The sequence below is a fragment of the Sinocyclocheilus rhinocerous genome, unplaced genomic scaffold, assembly GCF_001515625.1.
Source record: "Sinocyclocheilus rhinocerous isolate Xijiao unplaced genomic scaffold, SAMN03320098_v1.1 scaffold807, whole genome shotgun sequence".
Lineage (NCBI taxonomy): Eukaryota > Metazoa > Chordata > Actinopteri > Cypriniformes > Cyprinidae > Sinocyclocheilus > Sinocyclocheilus rhinocerous.
Genome location: NW_015650326.1, coordinates 500,309 through 524,498, shown reverse-complemented (window position 1 = coordinate 524,498; position 24,190 = coordinate 500,309). Strand labels below are relative to the sequence as shown.

At 38.0% G+C, this 24,190-nt stretch overlaps 1 protein-coding gene across 1 annotated transcript in view; it reads right to left on the bottom strand.

The window, feature by feature from the left end:
- Positions 1 to 24,190, bottom strand: part of LOC107711706 (protein Wnt-9a-like) — a 34,398-nt gene that overhangs the window by 5,237 nt on the left and 4,971 nt on the right. The window contains exons 2-3 of the mRNA XM_016516730.1: positions 5,627 to 5,886; positions 1,068 to 1,330 (exon numbers count right to left, since the gene is read on the bottom strand). Of these exons, the coding sequence (XP_016372216.1) occupies positions 1,068 to 1,330; positions 5,627 to 5,886 (523 nt within the window). The remainder of the gene's footprint in view (positions 1 to 1,067; positions 1,331 to 5,626; positions 5,887 to 24,190) is intronic.

Sequence of the window (24,190 nt, the reverse complement as noted above, 5' to 3'; positions counted from 1 at the left end):
TTTTTTCTTTTAATATATGAATGTACAATGCAAAATTGAACACTAGGTACTGATGACCATTTTGAATTTTGTGTCTAAAGTTCTGAAAAAAGACATCAAGTTTCTGAAATTAGTGTCAATGTGAAAACAGTTGTAATAAATGATAGACAAATGTTTTAAATTGAGAAGAGATGCCATAAAACCATAAAACTGAACTGCTGACAGAGGTGGCTACTTAAATTTCACCACAGTGTTTGATCCATTCAACATTTCTGTAAGAATGTGAACTTTAAGATATGCATATAAAAGGTGCTGTCTGGACATTTTGTGTTAAACAAGTGGTGGACTAGTTCAACAGAAACTGCAAATCCACCACAATGGAAGGAGAGGAAAACGTGTAACATCAGCTTTAAAATGCAGGTGATGCCAAGGCTAGCACATTCCAAGTTTGTTCTCCATATGGGATTTGACCCCAAACCCCGTACACCTCCTTACATGTGCAGATGGACCAAAATATGCAGTGCTGTAAATCTCTTATCGCAGACAATATGGCCTGGGACGACTACTTGAGATGGACTGAGCAAAGAGGGCAAGTCTGCTGAGCGCTGCTGTAATTTATATTCATTCTACAACTAAAACTAACAATATGAGACAATCTATTGGTGCCAGACCTGTAGTTTACTTTGGCTCTGTTATGGGTCTTTTTCTGTTCCTTCTTTTTTTGTTTTTACACTTACGAGGGCCTCAATGTTACCTCGGCTCTTTCTCCTACCAGAAACAATGGAAGACTTGGACAAACTCAGTGCACTTTAGACTGTAAGGGAAACCAAACCTTGATTAATGGGCACTTATTATAAATTACTGAATTAAATAGTCAATTTAAGTGATTTAAAATGGGACCTTTACAGACTATTTGAGTGAAAGAAAGAAAGAAAGAAAGAAAGAAAGCAAAACGGTTCAATCACTTTACAGTATACTGTATGCAGATAACTTCATGTTTCTCATTCATGTTTCTGTCACACAACATTTCCCACATTATTTATGATTCCCATGATCCCCATACTTTTTAATATATCTTAGCAGCCTACCTTCATCCCTACATTGCTGTTGTGCATATCTATCCGGGCGCGGAGATCCTTGTTGGACCTCTTACCCAGGAAGTCTTTGACAAATTTGTTGCTGTACTTGAGGTTGTCTCCACAGCCTCCCCACTGCCAAGCCTTGCGGTTCTCCAGGTCAGGAGCCTCATCACAGGTGCAGCGCTCCATGCGGCCAGCGCTGCAGGCTTTGGCCATGGCGTGGGTCAGGCCTGCTGAAGAGATGGCATAGAGGAATGCCGTCTCCTTGAAGCCTGTGAGGAACATGGAGATTACGATGCAGCCAATAGTTCATTACTGACCTTCAATCCTGTGATTTTACAGGGAATGCTAGTAACAGTTCCAAGCCCCCGCCCCCACCCCCGTACTTACTTTTGTTCAGCAAGGACACATTAAATGAATGACAGTAAAGACATTTATGATGTTAAAAAAGATTTCTGTTTTCACATAAATACTTTGTTCATCAAAGAAACCTGAAAAAAAGTATAAGCAGTTCTATTTTATTTAAATAGTCCACTTTAGACATTCTACCAACTAGTAATTTTGCAACTATATGTCAACTAAGGGTACGTTTACAAGACAACAATGTACTGAAAAATGGAAAAGTTTTTCCTTTGCTTTTTTGAAAAGTTTCTCATACAGGCGACAATATTGCGAAAAACAATCGCTGTTCCCTTGGAACTGAAAACGATTAAACTGCTTTATTAAGCATGCCAGGCCAGTAGTTGGCGATGTCACTTTGTAAAGGAACTCGTGCATGCCTATAGACTGAACACATAATATGTGCGCCCATGACGTCACTGTTTTCACAAATTCACGTTTTTATAGTTTACACGGAGACTATACTGGTATTGTTTTCAAAAACTTTCACTTTGAAACCCTATTTCAAAAGTTTGCGTTTTCCTACCCAGGCTCATTGGAAATACGTGCCTCTATCTACATTTCTGCAAAACTCAAAAAATTTTACCTACATACAAATCGCTGCAGTTTCCAGTTGAAATGAACACTAGAGGTAGTAAAACTTTTTCCCTAAGAAAGCCTAAATTTCGCACAATTCCTGCACAATATTGTGTTATGACTTCAAAACAATTCTAACATGCTGCGAGATTTGAAAACTGATACTTTTGAACGTTAGCATCACATATACTGCTTCATATATTGGTTTTATAATGTAGTAGGTTTGCTCAGTAGCTCACACAATACGGCGTTGCACTTGTGAAGTGAAGCGCTCCGGTACGGAGGTTCACCAGTACAATCCCGTGAAACTACGGTTCAACAAAACAGCTCAAACCTGTGTAGAAGGAAGTAAAAATAGCACAGTTGTATTAGCGAATGTGTTTTTATATCACTTTTGCATTCGTTAACTCTATCAGGCTGGTTTAGGTTGGGTTGAGTGTAGGGCAGAGGTGCCCAAACTTTTTCTTATGAAGGGCCAAAAATCAAACTTGACTGAGGGCTGTGGGCTGAAAATAAGAATTGCATTATACCAAACTGTATTATATTAAACTTTTATTAAATGATATGTATTATAGTACATTTTCTAAGGTCCCCATCATTTATGAGTTCATAATATTGATAAATGAATAAATAAAAAGAAAACATTACTCTGTAATCAGCTTAACTAATGCAGTTTTATTTTCAAAATGTTATAGTTCAATTAAACTTATAGTACAATGGAAACATAGAAACACTCCCATTTATAGTACAATAGAGTTCAATGCCTAATACAGCTATTCAAGATAAAAGCAACACAGCCATATGCTTGCAAAATCAGTGACCTCTAATGAGAGACATGAAGCCGGTCCTTATTTTTCAAATGTTTTCCTAATTGGGCTGCAGCTGAGTTACTGACAAAGTCAGGATATTATGTAGGTGATAGTCAGTTAGTTTGCTTCTCATTTTACACTTGTTCAAGTTCATAAGACTGAAAGTTTGTTCACAGAGGAAGGTACTGCCAAACAGAGATAATATCGCTTGTGCCTGTTTGCACATGAATTTCATCAGGACATTTTGCTGACAGTGATTTTGAGTGGATCAATATCGATATTAACGCATTATTATTATTATTATTATGCTATATGAAGAGAATTTCCAAAAGTGCTGATATTTCAGCAGTATCAGCACTGGGACTGTCAGTCAATGCAGTTACATTGTTACACCAGTAGGTGGTGGCAAGGCACTGTCTTTATGAGTAGTCATCGTTAAACCGATCTGTTCATTTAACTAATACACATAAAAATGCTGATTCATTCATGAATGAAACATGGTGTTGAAATTAATTTAACTTTGAACGCCACTTAGTAAGGCTCAATCGACGATCAACGCATTATCTGGGTAATGCTGAAGCTGATGTTTCATTTCATAGAGAACACTGCCATTGATTCAATGCATTGAACAGAGCTGAGGCCAAAATCCCCTTAAACACTGAAAGGATGCTATGACAAAGATATCGCTTTTCATCTTCTGACAACTAATGGCAAACTGTTTTACTAATATGACTTGACCTGAAGAAGGACAGACGGAGGTAATCGCACACGCTTCAGTTCCCCTGTCTCTGTCTGCTGTGTGTGTGTGTGTGTGTGTGTGTGTGTGTGTGTGTGTGAGGAGCTGCCTGAGCCCCGCCTCTACCTCATACACAGATAGTGTTACGTCCTGGGACATATAAAGCTTGTTTTGTTTTCACTTTGTTATTGCTGTTGTTTATGTACACTAATGAAAATGTGTATTGTGACTTGTGTGAGGAGTCTTGCTCTCTCTATTTCTCTCTCTCTATGCCTAATTAGGAGCAGCTGAGGAGAATTTGTGATAAGGAACGGAGTGTTGAAATAAGGAGAAGATGGCAGTGGCTAAGCGGGAGTTGTTTGGTGTGCACGCGTTCGTCGTTGCTCCCCTCCGCGATCTTGGTTTTTGCTCTTCGTCTCCTGCTCCAGACTGATGTGTGCTATTGTGTACTGTAATTCGGCTTGTGTGGCTGACCAGTGTATTCATTGTATGCCTTTTCCAAACGCGGTATTTTAATCACATTAATTCACCATTAAAATGGAGTCTTCGGAAGCTGTAAGGAGCAGGTTTGCCCTTTTTCATTTTGTACATTGTTTTCTCCTGTTTTCCGACAGTTAAGGAGTCAGGGAAGGCCCTTGTCATTTATTTGGGGAGTTTTAGTTAGTAGACTCTAGTAGACTCAAGGTAGAGCGTGTTTTGGTTATTATTTTGGCTTGTACCTCTCCTGGGGGATATTCCAAAAAGCAGGTTATGTGACATACCCGGGTATGTTTGAGGATAAGCGAGGGGATAACCTCAGCTTTCGGTTCCAAAATCGGTGGTTACTTTCAGGGTTAATTATAAAACACTATGACAAGGTAATGTTTATTTTATTATATTATATATATTTATTTATTACATTTTATATTATCATCTCACACATGGATCGGCATTTTCTATAATGTCTAAATTCTAAATCAAAATACATATCTGATATGACTTAATATATAATTAGCATCAAACAAACAATATAATTCATATTCTCAAGGATTAAAGATTAAACGGAAAAAAAATAAAAATTGAAATTGAGTTGAATGAACATACTCCCGGACGTGTTTTTGGAACCACATACCTCAAGTAAGCAAGGTTTGGGGTTAATCAACCGAAAGTTCAGGGTTTAACTGACGGTAAGTTAACCGTGCTTTCTGGAATACACCCCTGAAGAGAATCACTTCCTGTTTGTTTTTCCTTTTGTAACACTTCAAATAAAAAGCCACTATGTTAGTCAAATTTACTCTTCTCTAAAGTGTAATGTTTTATGAGCTGGGACAGGAGAGGAGATACGGATAATTGGATCCAAGTCCTTTTATTTTCCTTTTATTTCCTTATGAGAATTTCCTAACCTAGACTAGGGGAGCTCGTAACAATAGAAAGCAGACCAGATGTCAGAGGCAGCTGGATATCTATAATGTTTTTGAAATTCATTTTTTATGTGAACAAACAAGCATGTGAACGCAATGGGCAATACTGCGTCACCAAAACCTACCGCGGTCATGTCCATATTTCATGCGATAAGTCGATATAGTAACTATCGCGACAGGCCTAGCATCAATGGCATTTTTCCCCTCTTGTCATATATGGCATGGCAGGCCAAATTATACGTGTGCCACAATACGTGTACCAACGTAATAAAAAACATGGCCATGGTCACATGGCAACACATGTTTTAGCACCTCTCACTGGACCTTTCACATCGAAACTGTGCGAAATATGCAATAAAGTACGTAATATCAATTTTGCAGAAACGTCGCCACAAGCACATATTTTCAGTGAGCCTGGGTTGGCATTTTCAGACCTCCAAAACGCTGTTGTCATGTAAATGAATGGCCAAAAGGCATAAAAAGTTTTCTGTTTTTAGTTGAAAACAGTGTTGTGTAAACAGCCTCTAGCTCTCATTAGAGTATTAGACTTTCAGGTTATGGCTAGGGTTAGTAAAATAAGTTTACCTGTACATGCATTTACCCATAGTCAGTAGACCATCAATATTGTATAGATTGCACACTACTTACCTCTCTTTAAAATGTTAGCCCTGTAGCGGCCCTCTAAGGTGCAGTTCCATCTCTCAAAGCGAAACTGATACTGGCACTCTAAGGCACTCATGCTGATGGCCTCCATTAGAGTCTCAGCCACGCCAGGGTCCCGTCTGCACATTCTGCGCTGTTTTTTCTCCAGTTTGAGTCGATCACACAGCTTGTAGTGTGCCTTGCCCGCTCTTTCGTCTGGCTGTGAGCTCAGTGGCAAAATGGACAGGGGTTCATTACCTGTTAGCCTACAAAAGAGAGCAATACAATCACTGTTACTGAGGAATTGTTTAAAGGCTATTTTTTATGTTATATATGAACATCGGAAGAGATGTGTCATCCAGTAGCCTTTACCATTTAGAAAGGGTGTCCCAGACAAAGACCAAAGTCCAAAATGGACCAAAATGATACATTTACTAAAATATACCATTACCGTGATATAAATGTACTCATACCATGGTATATGATTTGGATAGTTCCACCAACCCCTGAGCCTAGTTTTTGCAAGCATGCTTCAACACATTGAGCCAAGCTGTTTGTTTGGCCAATGCTAGTTCAAGTCTTGAGAAGTTCAAGAAATCCAATACAACAGACAAACAGTTTGTGATCTGTCTATATTGCACTGAAGTTCAATGGGTTATACAACTTTGTACTGAGGACTGCATATTGCAATGGCAATGAATCAGATTTTGTAACAGGAAAATGCCAAAATCCAAATTCACCCTCAAATCACCCACAACTCTGTTTGTTACTACTTGGCAAGGCAGAGTACATCACAAATCAATAACATGCATTGGGGACAATGTCGTAAGAGTAAATTCTGGTCCCAAATTTACGTTTTCTTTAATTTCTTTTTTTTCCTGAAATTACAGCTGTTCTTACAGTTTTTTTACAACAGCTAGAACATATTTCTCAATACTAAAGTCACTTTTTCAAAACTCTTCACACAGTTCTCCTAACCATCTTTCAACTTGACACAGCAGTTCATTTCACATTCAAAATGCACTAAAACTACCAAAACACTTCATTAATGTCTCAAATCAAGGCATTCTTACATGACACTAGAAAAGGTTTTCACCAAACAAACACACCCTTATAGCACACATACATCACGGAGACGTCAATTTGACGTCTGCATTTACATCTGCAAGACGTATTTTTTAGAGTGTTTGATCATCTGCAATACATCTATAGGACGTTTCCTATCAGATGTCAAATAGACATTTAGAAAATGTCTTTAAGATGTTTATGATTTAGAATGTATGTAAAACTGACATCTTAGAGACGTCTATCAGATGTTTGTACACATCAGATGCTTTAAGCGATCTTTAAGAGACATCTTGTAGACGTACGTGTGCTATCTGGGCTTTATCACTCGTAACACAACAACCTAAAAAAACACTAACAACAGGTAGCACTACACAATGTTTTCTTTTGTAAAATTTCTTTACAAAACAAGAATCATACTCTCTACTGTTTATAATTCACTGCAGTATATGTTACATGGTCCATGTTTACATTACAGTACACAATTATTCCTAAGTTTTCCCCTTTTGTATAGATGGTAATGAAAGTGAAACACTTGTGAAGATGTTCAGCTACATGCAACTGCTTTGATGGTATTTGATTTTTTACATTCAGAATTGAATCTTATTCATTTTTGTACTGTGCTAGGATTTTAACTTAAGTTTTACAGTTTTGAAAACAGTATGTAAACGTGCAAATTAGCTTGTAGTACATAAAGTTTTGGTGGTGTTTGTGTCGAAGTGAGAAAATAATTTATGTAATTTGACAGATGTCATCAATGAATGCATTTTGTGCCAAATGAATGATAAATTATCCACAGTTTAGCCCACATAGATTGATGTTGTGCTTGCTGTGTGAAGAGGTTTGAAAAAGTGACCCAAGTATTGAGAAATGTGTTCTAGTAATTGTAAAAAACTGTAATCGAGTAACACCAGTCAAAACTCTGATGAGCTGATAAGCTGCAGAGGTTGACCCGTATGTTTATTCGTTTATAGTGGCGCCCTTCCAATACAAAACTGATTGTGTGGAATATCATATCACGGTATTTTCGTCCAATACTGACAATAGTTATTATAGACTGAGTGTGTGTGAAGCCGCGGTCACACTGGACTTCCTGTATGCAAAATTTCTACAGACACTGCAATGAACAGGATATAATGTGACACTCCAAGGCTTTAGTTAATTATTAATAATGCAACACATAAATTCAAAATGTGAACATACATAATCTATACATAACACTGCAATCCATTGCCGCTTGAATATTTTAATTAAGTCAAGTGGTCCCTCTTTGATGTTTAGATTGTCTATTGGTCCCAAGTCTTCTCCTCACAGGTCAGAGTTCACCAAACTTGAACTTCTGTACGCAGTAGAATGCAGTATTTCTTTTCGTGAGCTTGTGTTGCTTGTGTACATACATTAGATAACATCAACAACAATCATAGAAATATCAGCAACCAAACTAAGAACAAATAAACACACATATACTTATTTAGCAGTATTTAGCCAATGTCTCATGTTTTAGACATGGAGTAGGCAGCATGCGATGGAGCAGCACCTCTATTGTCAATTTATTTTAGAGCATGCAAGCATAAAACACACTGGCTGGGTCTGCCGCATAGCTGGCGAACATCTAACCAGCATTCTGCGGTTTGTGACGAGGAGAGCTGAGAGTTACTTTCATAACACATACAGGGGACAAGACTGTCAGCTAATGACCATATTGGTCACACCAATTGACAGCACTGGCAGGGCAGTAGCTCATTATGTGTAATTTCTGGGTTCCTTTTACACATTCAATGAGAGGCAAAGAAATAAATGGATTTACAAAACTCACAGACTCAGGTCTTAAAACACATATGTTATTACAGTGAAGATTATAGCTTTAAATCTGCCACTTTTGTCTTCTAATATAAGTGCTGGCTATTATTAACTACAACCTAGGGGTTGCCCAGAAAACATACATCAACAGAGCAGCAGATGTTGATGTTAATGACAGCACTGGAGGTTTCCAGAAGTATTCTGCTCTGATCACTTTAATATAATTTTGCTGAGGATGTCAAGACACCAAGTTTTTTGGCACTAGATACTGATTCATGCAGCTAAATTTCCAAACGTTCATGCAGTATATTCTGAGCTTGAAAAGGAGCTGCCTCATAAGGAAATCATGACATAAAAAACATGTTTACTCAGTTGCTCAAAGGTGACTTCATGCAAAAATATAAGGGGGTCCGCTTGTGTTTTTATTCAGTTGTAACCTTCAGGCTTGTTGAGAGATCTGGTTAAGAAAATGGGGGAATTCTGGGGGGGGGCTCCCAGTAATTCTTTAAGTGAATGTGTGGGGTGCTCAGAAATGACCACAAAGTTCTTGATCGCTTCATGAATGAGCTTGACCTATGTGGTCACATACTACTTGGCGATATTGTCTGAACATTTTCGAGTCGAGTCGAGTTAATTGCTGATTATGAGGTGTATGCCAAAACGCTGTCTTACATTATTTGTCATCTCTTGAAAACACGAGGGGTTCAGGGTTCAGGTTGTTCGAATAATTTGCTGTCAAGAAACCGCAACTGCATAATCCAATTAGGACATTAGACACGCTTGTGGCTTGCCTGTGTGATCCTATAATATCCTGCCTCGCAGAGAGACCACCCTCAACGTACCAACATACTACGGTCCTCTGGAAATGGAAAAAAGGAATGTTCGATTCCTCAGCAAAGTGTATCTTTCCATTATAACTACATCCTCATATAGTGGCTATACTTGCAATTTCTTCTACAAGTTTTAGTTCCAGCTCAGACGTGAAGGCAGACTGTAAGTGTAACCTCAATAAGCATACAAGTGCAATGACGCTTCTGCAGCTAAGCTGACAAAATAAAATATATAATGCAAATGGTCATGAGAGCCAAAAATACAGTCTACAGGTTTCATTCCAAGTACTAAAGGGAAATTCTGAACACATAACAGATTTAAACAGGTGGCTGCAAATGTCTGTGAGACATTTCTCTCGGGAGCCCTGACGAGGCATGAGTTCAGCATGTTTAAATGAACACAAACACAATATTGTAAGCTGAAGCTAAGTGTAAGGAATCTGTTTACTGCAGCAATTTGACATCTATTGACAAGTTATGGAACAGAAACTAGGCAAGCAAAGACCTGCAAAAGCGTATTAACAACACCCACATCCATAGCTTATTTTATAATGACAGTTTATCCCTCTGCAACAGAGCCGTGTTTAACGTTACAAGCGAACTTCATTCATTACTACCTAAGAAATAGTCAATGTACACATTTGATATAAACTTCAATCACTCACAAGTAACCATTGCTTAATTATTATCAAATACCAAAGACACAACAATTAAACTAATTTAAGCTTTAAAATATGCATTGTTCATGGCTGTACTGATTCATTAGCTTTATACTTTCTAATAGAAGTGCCTGAAACTTTAGTAATGCAATCATTGTATGAGGCCCAAAACACACTGTTCAAAAGTATGTGAACACAAACACTTCTAGCTTATGTTACATTGCATGGGGTACCATTTATAATGCAACTGAAGTACTCGTTGCCACAAGAGCTGATAGGGTGGACATACTGTCATTTTTCTTTTTCAAGTCAACTACTGTCATGGCGGAGCAGCTTAATTACAAATTTCTTGCATAAAGTTTGTTTCTGGCCCAAAGCAAAACTTATTCCTTCAGTCCTTTAAAAAGGATTAAGAGTTCATTATCAGCCGATAACATACACACCAGAGGCATGTTGGGCCGTATGAATTCAAGCAACTGAGAACAAACTGACAGATCTCACAGAAACAAAACAGCAATTTCATGTCTGGCCTCTGAGAAGACTTTGAGACATGCTTCTATCTGAAACACAAAAGCTACTATGGAACTGGAGAGCTGCCAGAGACACTGAGCTCCACTAATCCCTGGGCTACTGACGATGGCTTACAGCCCAGTATTTTTAGCCTTTTACCCAGAGTGCTGGAGGGCAAGCCTGGATGTGTGAGAATGGAGAGCAGTCAAGTATTCAGGCTTTTGAAAGATGAAGTCACCTCAGCTATGTGTGAGCTTTTATGTGTGTTCTTTTTCCAAAACTGTATAGATTTGACAGAGTCTCTACAGTATGTCAACCGAGACTAGCAATAAATCTTACATTGAAGTTTTATCTCTGGACAAACCTTTGACTTCTTCAAGCAATAGATCACCCAAAAAGGAAACTTGCCATTGCATTATTTACTAAACCTCATGCAGTTCCAAAACCATGTTTTGTTGTTTCCACAGCACACAAAAAAAGAGACTGTTTGAAGAATCTTTTCACAGCTCTTTTCCATACAGCTCATTTTCATAACAAGACGTTATGACTCTAAAATCTTAGTCTCCATTTGGCATATTTAAAATGGTGCATGTTATGGTAACTGTATGGTAAAATGTTTATTAAAATTATGTTTCAATATCAAATTCTTTATAAGGAATAAAATCAGACAAAAATTGTAAGAAATAAATACATAAATCATACTTTTTTCAGACTTTCCATCTTATCCACATGCACATTTTGGAATAAACAAATCGGCTGTTTTAACTTATTAAGAACTTAATTATAAGGGTGACATGTTGAGTGTTGCAAAACTTTGATCAAAAAGACAATTACCTCTTTTAAATTTTAGGTAGGACTACACCCAGAATATTGAGTGTTAGTACATCTTCCATTCATATGGCTAATTATTATGAATAATTGTGTACTAGTCAACATGGCAGTGAGCGAACCCATGTTAAAACACTATAGGTTGTCACTGCTGTCAAGGAAGATTCCACTCAACAATATGTCTGGATGCATTATTTTTTTTTTTTTAATTGCTTTGCTACTAATTTTCACACACAACTTAGTACTTAATTGCACAACAGGTCATGAAAAAATCATGTTGTTTAAACATTCAGATGATCACTATGTTCAAACTGTGTATGTGTGTGTTTCAGAGAGAGAGATTTGTAAGTTGTGAACACCGAGCAGGATATAGTACACGGAGGAAACAAACAATGACTGTATGCACCAGACTGATCAGAGATGCATCAGTACGAAGGAGTCAGATGGTTTTGTGCTAGAACAGAATTTGCTGCCAATATGGTAAATATATGACAATAAATAGGGTAAATGTCAAGGTCTCTTGTTCTTCTAAATCAGAAATGCTCAATCCTGCTTCTGGAGATCCACCTTCTCAGAGAATGTAGTTCCAACCCTGCTCTAACACACCTGTCATTTTCATGTGAACTTAAATACCTTGACTGACTGGTTAAAGTCTTTTTGAGATTAGTGTTGGAACTAGACATCGCAGGAAAGTAAGGTTATGTCTAGAACCTCATTCTTTTGAACTCTCGTGAGATTCATATTTGCTGCTGCAAAGTTAGGGTTATGGATCTCTCCAAATCTCATCTCATAAGACTAACTTGACTCACAACTGCAAATTTGAATTCCAGAATCAATCAAAAACAGACTAGCTTGCTAGCTTTTCTGAGAAGTCAGCTGAACACATCTGATACATACAAATTTAAGACAGTGCAGATCTAAGTGTGGCCTTTTTTACAACAGAAAATATTTTGTAAAGAAAAGAAGCAGATGAAAAACTGAGGAAAACACACACACAAAGGCAAATGCAAATATAACAGCTAAACAGTTTAACTATCAAACATTCAAAAAAGAGCCAACCGATATCAACCCACCATATCAAATAAGAACCTATTATTAAACTGATGAAGCAGACTTCTATACACTGATCAGCCACAACATTAAACCACTGAAAGCAGCAGGTGAACAGCCAGCCAGTTCTTGAATTTCATATGTTGAATGCAGGAAAAAATGGGCAAGTGAAAAGTGACAAGGGCCAAATAGTGATGGCTAAACAACTGGGTCATAACATTTCCAAAATGGCAAGTCTTGTGGGTTGTATGCAGTGGTTAGTACCAAAAATAGTGCAAGGAAGGACAACCGATGAACCAATGACAGTGTCATGGGCGCCCAAGGCTCATTGATGCACGTGGGGAGCGAAGGCTACCCCGTCTGGTCAGATTACACAGAAGAGCTATTGTAGCTCAAATTGCTGAAAACTTAACTTAATGCTGGCCATGACAGAAAGGCGTCAGAACAAACAGAGTTCCCAAGATGACCGCAGAGCGTCTGGGCCCAAGAGTGTCAGAATTAGACCATGGAGTAACGGAAGAAGGTTGCCAGGTCTGATGAATCATGCTGTCTTTTAAATTAGCTGGATGGCTGAGTGCATGTGTTATTTACCTAGGGAAGAGATGCATTATGTTACTATGACATGTACCACTTACCTAAAGATTGTTGCAGACCACGAACACCCCTTCATAGATCTCAATCCATTTGTGTAACTATAGGATGTGCTGGACCAAGTAATCCATGGAGGACTCACGTCACAACTTACAGGACTTAAAGGAATAATTCAACCAAAAATGAAAATTATCCCATAATTTACTCACCCTCAAAGCCATCCCAGGTGTATATGCCTTTCTTCTTTCAGATGAAAACAATCAGAGTTATATTAAATAATATCCTGGCTTTTCCCATCTTTGTAATGGCAGTGAATGGTGCCCGAGTTTTTGAAGCTCCAAAAAGCACATTCATCCATCAAGTAATCCATCCGACTCCAGTGGGTTTATGAATGCATTCTGAAGCGAAGCAATGGGTTTTTGTAAGAAAAAAAAATCCATATTTAAAACTTTGTAAACTATTATCAATGGCTTCCAGCAACTCATGTCTATTCCTTGAAAGGATCTGCTGCTAATGCCTTGGTGCCAGATGTCATAGGACACGTTCAGAGGTCTTGTGGAGTCCATGACTCGAAACATAAGAGCTGTTTTGGCAGCATGTGGAGGACTTACATGATTTTGGGCAGGTGGTTTTATTGTTGTGGCTGATGAGTGTAACTAAGGAGGAACTAAGGTAACAAACGTAAATGTGAACACCAGTATAAAGAACGTGAAATAAACTAAGGGTCCATAGAAATACTCAAAATAAGAGTATCTGGACACTAAAAAACACAGAATACATGTGACCAAATCCTTACCACAGTTTGAGTCATTTTCAACCACATAGACCAAACCAGTGATATCATGATTAGTTGTCATGGTGACAAGGGGGCCTGGTGGTCTGCAGAAATCCTGGCATCCAGTTTATTGAGTGAGGGGACTGTGACGATTAGTTAATCTAATGAATAATTGATTTGTTAAATCAAATAAAAATTAGTGTGTCAGATTGGTCGAGACGCTACACCAGTATAAAGAACGTGAAATAAACTAAGGGTCCATAGAAATATTCAAAATAAGAGTATCTGGACACTAAAAAACACAGAATACATGTGACCAAATCCTTACCACAGTTTGAGTCATTTTCAACCACATAGACCACAATATAATAATTCTGTCTGATATTTGTCTTGTCTGTGTACCGAGATGTTACTACTTGAAACAAAATTTTAGACTATTTAATATTTTTAGTTCATATATTTTGAGAACTGCCTACTCTTGCTTCAAACGAAGCAGGCTAATATTTATATTTTATTAAGTTGTAAATGCATATTATAGATCGTATTGTGAACTATTCACCCATGTCTGTTTGTATATAAAAAAAAATTGACCTCGTAATATTTAATCAAAATGACATAAATTGCTCTTCCAGTAAAAACGATAGACTTACATTAGAACGTTCAGGCGATGTATCTGCTACACAAATTAAATACAATACATACACTATAGCTAGTACTATACACTATATCATTTATACCATTGTTATACATTGCCATATCAACCAGCTCTAAAATGCAATCTATGTTAAAGATTTAAGACATTACAGGCATAACATTATGACTTACTGTAAAGCTTCTTTTGAAAAGATGTGCAATGTGTAAAGCGTTATACAAATAAATTTGACCTGACTCACATTAGGAGTCCCAGACCATTTACAGTTTTTATTACAAGTGTTCATATACGGCATGAGATTCTAACAGCACTGGTATGTTATCTTTAGGGTTGTATGATTTTTCACCACTTGGCTTTTTCCATCATGCTCTCTCACAAGAGTCGTTGCTGCAGTTCTGTCACTCAGCGCTTTGGGGCTTGTTTGCCCCTTTTTTTATTACTGTCAGCACTTCATATTACACTCAAAAGTAGTGTAATGCATTACAATTCAGAGACAGTAATATTGTAATGTAACTAATTACTTTCAAAAGACAGTAACTAGTAATATATAATGTATTACATTTTGGAAGTAACTTGCCCAACACTGCCCGTGACATAACCGTCATATGCATTTTCCGTGGTGAGGGTTGAACTAAAATGGTTCATTACACACTCTGGAGGTTCTTTCCAGGTTCTTTAAAGTTGTTGTTTGTTCTAAACTCTGTTGTCTGTCTGTTCAGCATATTTGTGATTAGAGCTTGCAATAAAGTGTTTATGAATATTAAAATGTCAACAAAATGAATAATGGATGAGCACCACAGTAGATTTCAAAGATGAAACTGAGCAAATGATGCCCTTGTCTGTAAACCTGAGGATTTACTAAGTCTAATACTAAAGATACTGCATACTGACTGTATTGGTTCTCACATGTGGCACCAAATTAATGTTATGAGTTTTGGTCACACGTCACTTAAGGTGAGTGTGAGATTGTCAGATGACCCCTGTCTCTTTTACCTCGGGTACCAGCTAAGGAATTTCACCTTAACAGTAAAAGAACAATCAAGGAAGTAAATAAAATGTAAATTGGAGGAAGTTTGTCAGCTGACCAATCTGGCCTCTTACTGTACTATCAACACAAGGAAGACACAAGTGTAATAAAAGGAATTTTATTAACAAAAAAATAAAAAATAGACAAGGGTGACTAACAACTACAAATTGAATACCTATTTATGGATAAAGACAAAAGGGCATAGCATTTTTAAATGCAAGCAATTGAGTTGGAAGTTACTATGGCAGTTTATATAGAGTAATCGGTACATTTATATAGAGTGTTATGGGTGGCTATTCTCTATCAGACATATTGCAAGGCAAGGGACTAAGGAATTTACAGTTGATCACACTTGGGGATAAGAATCAGGGAGAACAAAACAGTTCCTTCTCGTCAAGAGCTTTTATCTGAATGCAAAAGGCATCTGTTAATGTTGTCCGCAGAAACACGATCACACTGAATTGCAACTTTTCCACACCACTGTGTGGAAATGGGGTTTCAAACTTTGCCATTCTCTGTGCTTGCTGTCCACGACATGACTATTGAGTGACATTCCATTCACAAGCTCAAGATCATGACCTTCTGTTAAACAGTTCTTTGCATGCACCATAACGGTAAGTGTTGCATGTGAGCTATGAAATTGTTTGGCTCACGAACAACATGATGTCAGAAGAGAAGAGATCATTTGGGAAAAGAAAAGGCTCCTGTGGGAGAGGAAAGGTCAGTGGATAACATAAAATACCTGATGTTGTTCATAGGATGGGAGAGAGATTATAGAAAACAGATGTGAAGAAACAGTATAACTAATCACACTCAAAATCCTGACAGTTTGAGATATGGACTACTAAACAAAAGTTCAGGAGGAGCTTGTTTATCATGTGCTTACATCACTCCCGCAACCTTCAACATGTCTTCAAATCTTTAAAGTTTACTTTTTTAAAAACTGTACTTGCTGATAATATTAATGAAATAAAATGCCACTTAAGTGTACTGAGAGTATGACTATGTTTCTTGACACACTTTTAAAAAGTGCACTTTGTAACACTGTCAAATTAAAAGCTTCACTTTAAAGTACGTTTTAAATCTTTATGTTTGAATAATCATTTGTTGTGCTTTAAAAAGGTAGACTTATTTTGATGTGTTGACTAACATAGTATGTAAAGTACTAGATTTGTTTGAACTACAGTTTATTTGGTATTACATTTAAAGTTAATATGTATTTTAAATGTACTTTTAAAAACTGTAATTGTAAATATATTGAAATACACAACATACAAGTTTCAATAGAAATTAATTTTGAGTATATTTTAGTTCACCATAGCTGCTTGTACAGTAAGTACATTCAGCAGTACACTTGAACAATATTTCAAAGACAACATAAGTAATTATGAAATTACGTATAAAGATGTACTTAAGTCCTAAATGAGGGGGTAAAAAAACACTCTTAAGTTCAACTGTCACGTTTATGTTCTGTTCCATGTACTCTTATTTTGATACGTGTATCTATTTCCTTTGCTCTCTGTTTCCTTTGTTTAGTTCCTGTTTACTTAGTTGCCCTTGTTTGTTTGTTTGCCCTAGTGTGTTCTTACTTGTTGCCATAGCTACACATTGTGTACACCTGTGTCTCATTTCGTTTCATGTTTGTTCCCATGCACACTAAATATAATCCTAAGTTAATTTGCTTCCACACCAACCGCTCACTATTTTTTTCACATTTTTTAGATGTGGCTCACCTTGTCCACTACACCAATGACAGCCTCTGTGTGTTTTTTCCCAGACGGGACTCAGTGCTTAGACGAGAGCATATCTGCTCAGAGATCTTCCTTGAGGGTCCTTGAGGGACACTTAGTGGGTAGTTGGCCTGGGTGCTTGTCCTTTGTGCATCCGCCTTCACCATTCATGAGAGAGAGGAGGATCTCAACTCCCCCCAGTGTCTGCACCAATCCCAGCTCACCCTCCTGAGATCATCTAGCCTCTCCCCAAGCCTGCAACAGACCCAGAGCCACAGCCCACACCCACCAGGGTCGTAGTGCCAAAGTTCACACCTACAATGAAGCAAGAGTCCATTCTTGCCATGGAGCTAGAGCCTGCTGTCACTGCCGTCCCAGAGGCAGAGCCTGATGCCATGACGGAGCTGACGCTTGCTGAAATGTTCGTCCCGGAGCTCATAGAGCTGGATGCTCAGGACTATGTTCCTGCCTATGTTCCCACCCCCAAGATGGCTCTCTCCCTGCCAGTTCCATCTGAAGGTTTTTTGCTGCCGAGCACTTTCTGGACTGTCCTCCAGCCTCCTGGCTCCTTCGTCTCCACTGGTCCCTTCCAATCTTCTGGCTCCTCCTTCCTCACTTGCTCAGCCTGACTCCCTGGCTTTCTGTCTTTCAGCTCTGACTTGGCCCTAGATTTACCCACCTCCACTGTAGTCTGTCATCCCTTTGGCTCAACTAGGCTCTGCCTTGGTCCTTGGTTCCCTGCAGCTTCATTTGGTTCTCCAGCCTACCCGACTCAGTTTCCCTTCCCCCGGCTATGACTTGCAGCAGTATTGGGCCCCATTTCTATTTAGCATGCAACAAATGTTTTATTTTGCACTTGATGGGTCATTATTAGTGACAAGAATAGTTGCTAAAAATGTAATCTGACCATCCAAGATTTAATAAATCCTTTATTAAGGTGTTTTTAACTTCAAACCATTGCTTCGTGCTGAGATATATCTATCCATAGTGTCCTCTATCCATAATATTGATTTATCCAGTGAAAAAGTAATCTCATCTGAATCAGGAGAGAAATATGCACAGATCAAGCACTGTTTACAAACAAGAACAATCCAAAAAAAATTCTAAACAAATATATCAGAGGATTTTGACATGAGACAACAACAGAAGATGGACTTTTTCACTGGAGAAAGCTTATGTTTACTAAGCTTATTATGAATTATGGACTAGCCTATATTAAAATGGTTAATGATGAATTTGTTTCTCACAAACAAACCTCTTTTCACTTCACAAGACATTAATTTATGGATTTGAGATTATTGGGATGTTTTTATCAGCTGTTTGGACTCTCATTCTAATAGCATTCTAATGGCACCCATTCACTGCAGAGGATCCATTGATGAGCTAAATTTCTCCAAATCTGTTCCAATGAAGAAACAAACTCTACATGTCTGTAAACAAACTACACAGCAACACTCAATGTCACTGCTTTGGTCCCACCACAAAAACAAGTCCTCACACACACAAGACAGTTACCAGTCTTGAACCTAGACAAAGCGAACTTGCTTTCAACACGTTTGGGTCACTCAATGTCACTGCTTTGGTCCCACCACAAAAACAAGTCCTCACACACACACAAGACAGTTACCAGTCTTGAACCTAGACAAAGCGAACTTGCTTTCAACACGTTTGGGCTTGCTGGTTGTGTGGTCTCCCGGCTGGCAAGTCAGGGTCCCCAATTACTTCAAATGCATGCCAATCATCCCCCCCAGCTGTTGACCCCAAACAAAGCCTTTTCTCAGACACCACCCCCCACCCCCCAGCTGTCTACCACAGTAACCAAAAACAAAGACAGATGTGAGGAAAAGTGTGAGTTACTGGCACAAGCCAAACAAAAACCTTAGAGGAGTCCATTCGTGTTTCTGATTTGGCTTGGAATGCACTCTGGACAAAAACCCGCCAATTGTAGCGAAATCTCAACAGATGTGTCAGCAAGATGGATTTAGCGTTAGTCCGTGATGCTCGTTCAGACAGAGTGTTTCAAGATGCTTTAATGACATTTCACACATCACAATGAATGTTATAGATACCAGAAAGCTAGCAAGCAAATTGTAATTGCACAATATCTGCTCAGTGTCAGTGAAATGAACCTGTGGCCTCCAACTCTGACCCTGTCTGATCTGACTTTGTTGTCAGAACAGCTCCTTCAGGAGGTGAGGGGCCCAAGAAACACTCCACTAGAAAAAGAACACCACCTCTACTGGGTACTGAAAAACACCTCTTCCCACTCCATGGGTAGAAGAACATCTCCTTCAGAGAGCTAGATGAATTTCAGGCTGCTGTGCTGGAGTCCCATCTAGAGTTTGACTGGCTTGGCCCAGCAGGAAAGCAATAGTGGTAGATCCAGCCAAGCAGCAGTGGCAGCCTGTTTTACATCTTTCCGCCCCTACGTGTGGCAGCCAAAAAATCCTAATGACTCCCGTCATAATGATCACGCTAAAGCGAATGTTTACCTGTGGGGTGCGGTTAGCATTGCAGGTTAGTGATTACTGGTTTGACAAGTGGATATATAGTAAGACTTGTGTTCATTGTTTATGAGTTTCTGAATTGTGAAGGAATTGTGGCAGCTTGTGAAGGAGTGATTTATATACAAGTATTGTGTACTACAGTATGTTAAGAGAGCAGTAACTGGTTAATGTTTTTATCTACTGATAAAAGTGTACTACTTACAGTACTACTTACCATTAGACAATATTTATTTTATATGTACACAGGTTTTACAGCAATTTGCATCTCAGTGTCCTCTTTAGAGGTACAGAAGTCTCCCCAAAGATGCATTTAGCCAATATCTTCACTGCCGTACAATCACAAAACTGTCAAAGTAAAAGAGTGGTACATTCAATGACAATGCTTTAATCAGCATATTAAAATATTTTCTGTCTCTGTTTACAAGTCGCACACATGGAAAAGTTATCTAAGAAACATAGACCCATTATATATACATATATATATATATATATATATATATATTTGTGGACTAAAGATGAACTTTAACCAAACGTTGTCCATTATTGTAATGGTTTAAATAATTGCACATGTCTGAGAAAGAACCTTACTGAGAAAATCGCTCTTGACTTTTCCATCTTTCTCTTAAATTCTTAAAGGGGTCATATGATGCGGGGCATAGAGGAGAGTACAGTATGTACAGTATGTGGAAAATAATGTGTTTTCTGAACCTTAAACCGCATAAACACAATTCATTACACCAAATACACAAAATAATGTTCTTTTTAGCAACATCATATGACCCCTTTAACACAGTTTTGACAAGAAGCATTGTAATCAGTTCCATATATATCATTTTTAGACTGCAATTAATCATGACCACTCAATGCCAGTCAGCATACAGAAACTGTTCTATATGACGACATGAACACAGTCTGGACCCCTAAAATTATCTGTGAATTCACCAGCACACTGACTGCCTCACAAGAACAAAGTGCTCCCAAATAGCAAGAAGATGACGGGACATGACGGCAACAGAGTGACACACACAGGATGTGAACGAGTCGCCATGACCTTTAGAGTCACTGTGGGCTGTCAACTGGCACAATAGCTGAGATGTTGAGAAACACCATGTTGTAAATTTGTCAGTTCTAGTCACGATAGAACACAGGAAAACTGCAGATGTACACACACAGGATGGCTAAAAATCAATCAGACACGGATAGACAATCCACAAACATTTCGCAAAGAAAAGTGTTTTCCATGTGGTAGTGTGGCCAGATGGATGAGGATGAGATGTTTATTCACTCGGCACTAATATTTTGTTTGGCAAGGTCACATGAGTATGTACTTAAAATCATTAACAGAGTTGCCAGTCTGCTACAGCTGTAACCAGGTGTAATATCCAAAGGAAAAGTTAATGGACAATACCTAGCATATCCTAAAGGAAAACTTTATTTCTAAGGGGATTTCGCAGTTTTGTTTTAATTAAATATCAAATTTGTCATTGATGTTTCTCTAAAACTTTTGAAATAAACAAGTCAGTTGTTGAGATGCACTAACGATAAATGCAAGAGTCTTTGGAAAAGTCAACCTGGTCTCATAAAAATACATACCTCTGGGAACTTTTCTGCAGCACCGTTTTTACATACCTTACTGCACGTTTTGCCGCCGTTTCAAAGAGAAATGTCCACTGAGTGGCGCTAAAACACGGGTTCAATACGTGAACCCTGGCACATTTTTATTACGTTGATATAGGAACATATTACTGTGTTTTTATTACGCTGCTTCAGGAACGTATTGCGGCTTAATTAAAAGCTAAAGGTTGGAATACTTTCTCCAATTACAGTTTAATACGCAAAGACAACTATTAGAGTTGTATTGTGAGCTACCGAAACAAACCTTCCGTCTATGAAAACCCATAGATATGAAGCTGGATATGTGTGATGCTAACATTCAAAAGCATTGGTTTTCAAATTTCCCAGCATATTAATATTGTTTAAGTCATAACATGATATTCTTCAAGTAATTGTGCGAAAATTATGCTTTATTAATCGAAACTCTGTAAAGTAGTGTGAAAAGGAATAAAAGGTGTCAGAGTTTTACTGCCTCTAGTGTTAATTTCTTTTGGAAACGGCAGTGATATGTACTTATTGGTACGTATTTCGTGTCTCGCTAAAAAGTGCCCCCAGGTACGTTTATGCCATGAGACCAGGTAGGGAAAAGTAGTAGTACATCTTTCCTCAACACGACACATGATTTGAGGTATCGTTCATGCCTGTAGCACAAATGGTGCGGCACAAGTAAAGCATTTAACAAATTAAATCATTTTTAGTTTAATACCCGAGCAATAGTAATAGTGATGTTTCCTTTGTCAAGCTCTATTAATATAATTAATGTGGATTACACTGCTGACAGGACTTGGTCTTGGAAGAATTTGATGAGAAATTCATTGAATAAAATTGAATCCACTGACGTTTGTTTGTAGATTGGTACCTTATTTTCCGGAAAATGACTATAAGTCACATCAGGTCAAAACTGCATTGTTGAGAGAAAAGAAAGAAAAAAAAACACAGATAAGTAGCATTAGTGTACAAGTTACATTTTATTATTACATTCAGAAATAATGTAAAATACAGGTAAATAAAATGTTTACAAACATAGAAAGACTATAAACATGCATTTTATTTTCCTCAACTCCATAGCAAATCCTTTTACTTTAACGGTATTCAGAACAGGAATGAAAAATATAAGTATAAAACAAACATAAATTATAGTGGCATTCATTATGAATTACATGTAGTATAAACACCAAGCCAAAACAAATTTATTCAAAGCGAAACTACACTTTATTTTGATGGTCCCCTATAGACATTCTGTTGACTAAAAGTAACTTTGCAACTACATGTCAACTACCAGTCATTAAAGTATTAGTAGACTGTTAGGCTAGGGTTAAGGTTATAGAATAAGCTGACATATAGTTGCAAAGTTACTTATAGTCAATAGACTACAGATATACGAAGAAAGTGTTAACAGATATTAAGCAGATGGTCTACTAATACTTTAATGACTAGTAGTTGACATGTAGTTGCAAAGGTACTTATAGTCAACAGAATGTCTAAAGAGGACCATCAAAATAAAGTGTTTCCCAAAAATTTCCTAAAGGGGGCAGTCATCGACTTGTAACCCAAAGGTCGCAGGTTCGAGTCTCGGTACCGGGTTCGAGTCAAATATAGCTAACTAATTCGGCAGGAATCCAAATGTGTGCACTTTGTGCATGTTTCGCATGCTTGACGATATTTGCATTATATAAGTAACTTGGGAACATACAGTAAGATGATAAAAAAAAAATTGAGTTCGATTTTTTCTGAAAATACGGAAACTAGGGCTGGGACGATAAATCGATGCAGAATCGATTCGTGGATCGATTCTTAGATTTTCAGAATGCTTCGCGATTCCTCTGGAATCGATTCTGAGCTTAGATGTTAACAGCAGATGGCGCTCTAATCTAGTTTTTATCCACACACTCAAATGCTCATGAAGAAGAGTGCTAAAGAGCGCTTGTGCGTTCAGTCATGTAACTCCACCTCAGCTCAGAATGCTTTTATGATACGAGATTAATGTAAACACAGCCCACTGTGAACACCTTTGTAATTCGCTTCGACCTTTCCGAATTTTATGCATGATTATTTTAGGTTCAAGTGTGTGTAATGATTTGGAAACAAGCAGAGTACGGCTGTTTCTAAAGCATGCAGTGCCATCTGCTGTTCAAAACTAAGCTCAGAATCGATTCAAGAAAGAATCGCGATGCATTCGGAAAATCTCAGAAGCTATGATATTCAATATTTTCCCAGCCCTAACGGGAACTTGACAAATTTAGGCACAGTTTTTCATATTGTTGTGATCTATTTAAATGCAAAGGGAGACACAAATGTATTTACTAAGGTTATTTTATTTGGAAACTAACCTGAGAAGCAGTACAGACTTCAGCAATAGTCTCCATTTACTCTACGAGACATCTATGAGAAACAATACTAACAGGCCGCAATATCTTAGAAAATAATTCAACTATAATTCAACATAAATGTAGGGGTAGTAGAGTAGGACACACACAGTAGGTTGGTGCGTACAGTACCGTGCGTGTGGTTAGCATTAGTAAGAGGTTTAACCACGGGGCTCGACACAGGTCAGCTGCTCAGCGATGGTGACTGTGTGACTGGCACAGCATGGGTGCACCACAGAGCTCCACATGACTCTACCTATCGACCTCACACCATGGCACTGAGAACCCCAGCACCCAGTGACAGGTACGAGAGCTGCTCCACTCTCTCATTTGGGTTTCCACTAAAAGCCTTTTCTAAAAGCATGCAAACATAGACCTTAATGATGTGTTTGTCCTTACCATAAAAGCATAAAAATGGGCTTGAGAAGATGGGAATCCTAACATGCTTTGACTGCAGGGATCAGTAAAGTAGCATTTATGGTTCTTATTGTAAGCTGTGTGACAATATAATGACACGGCATCTATGACACTGATTCTATGGGCACACTGATACATTGATCATCTTC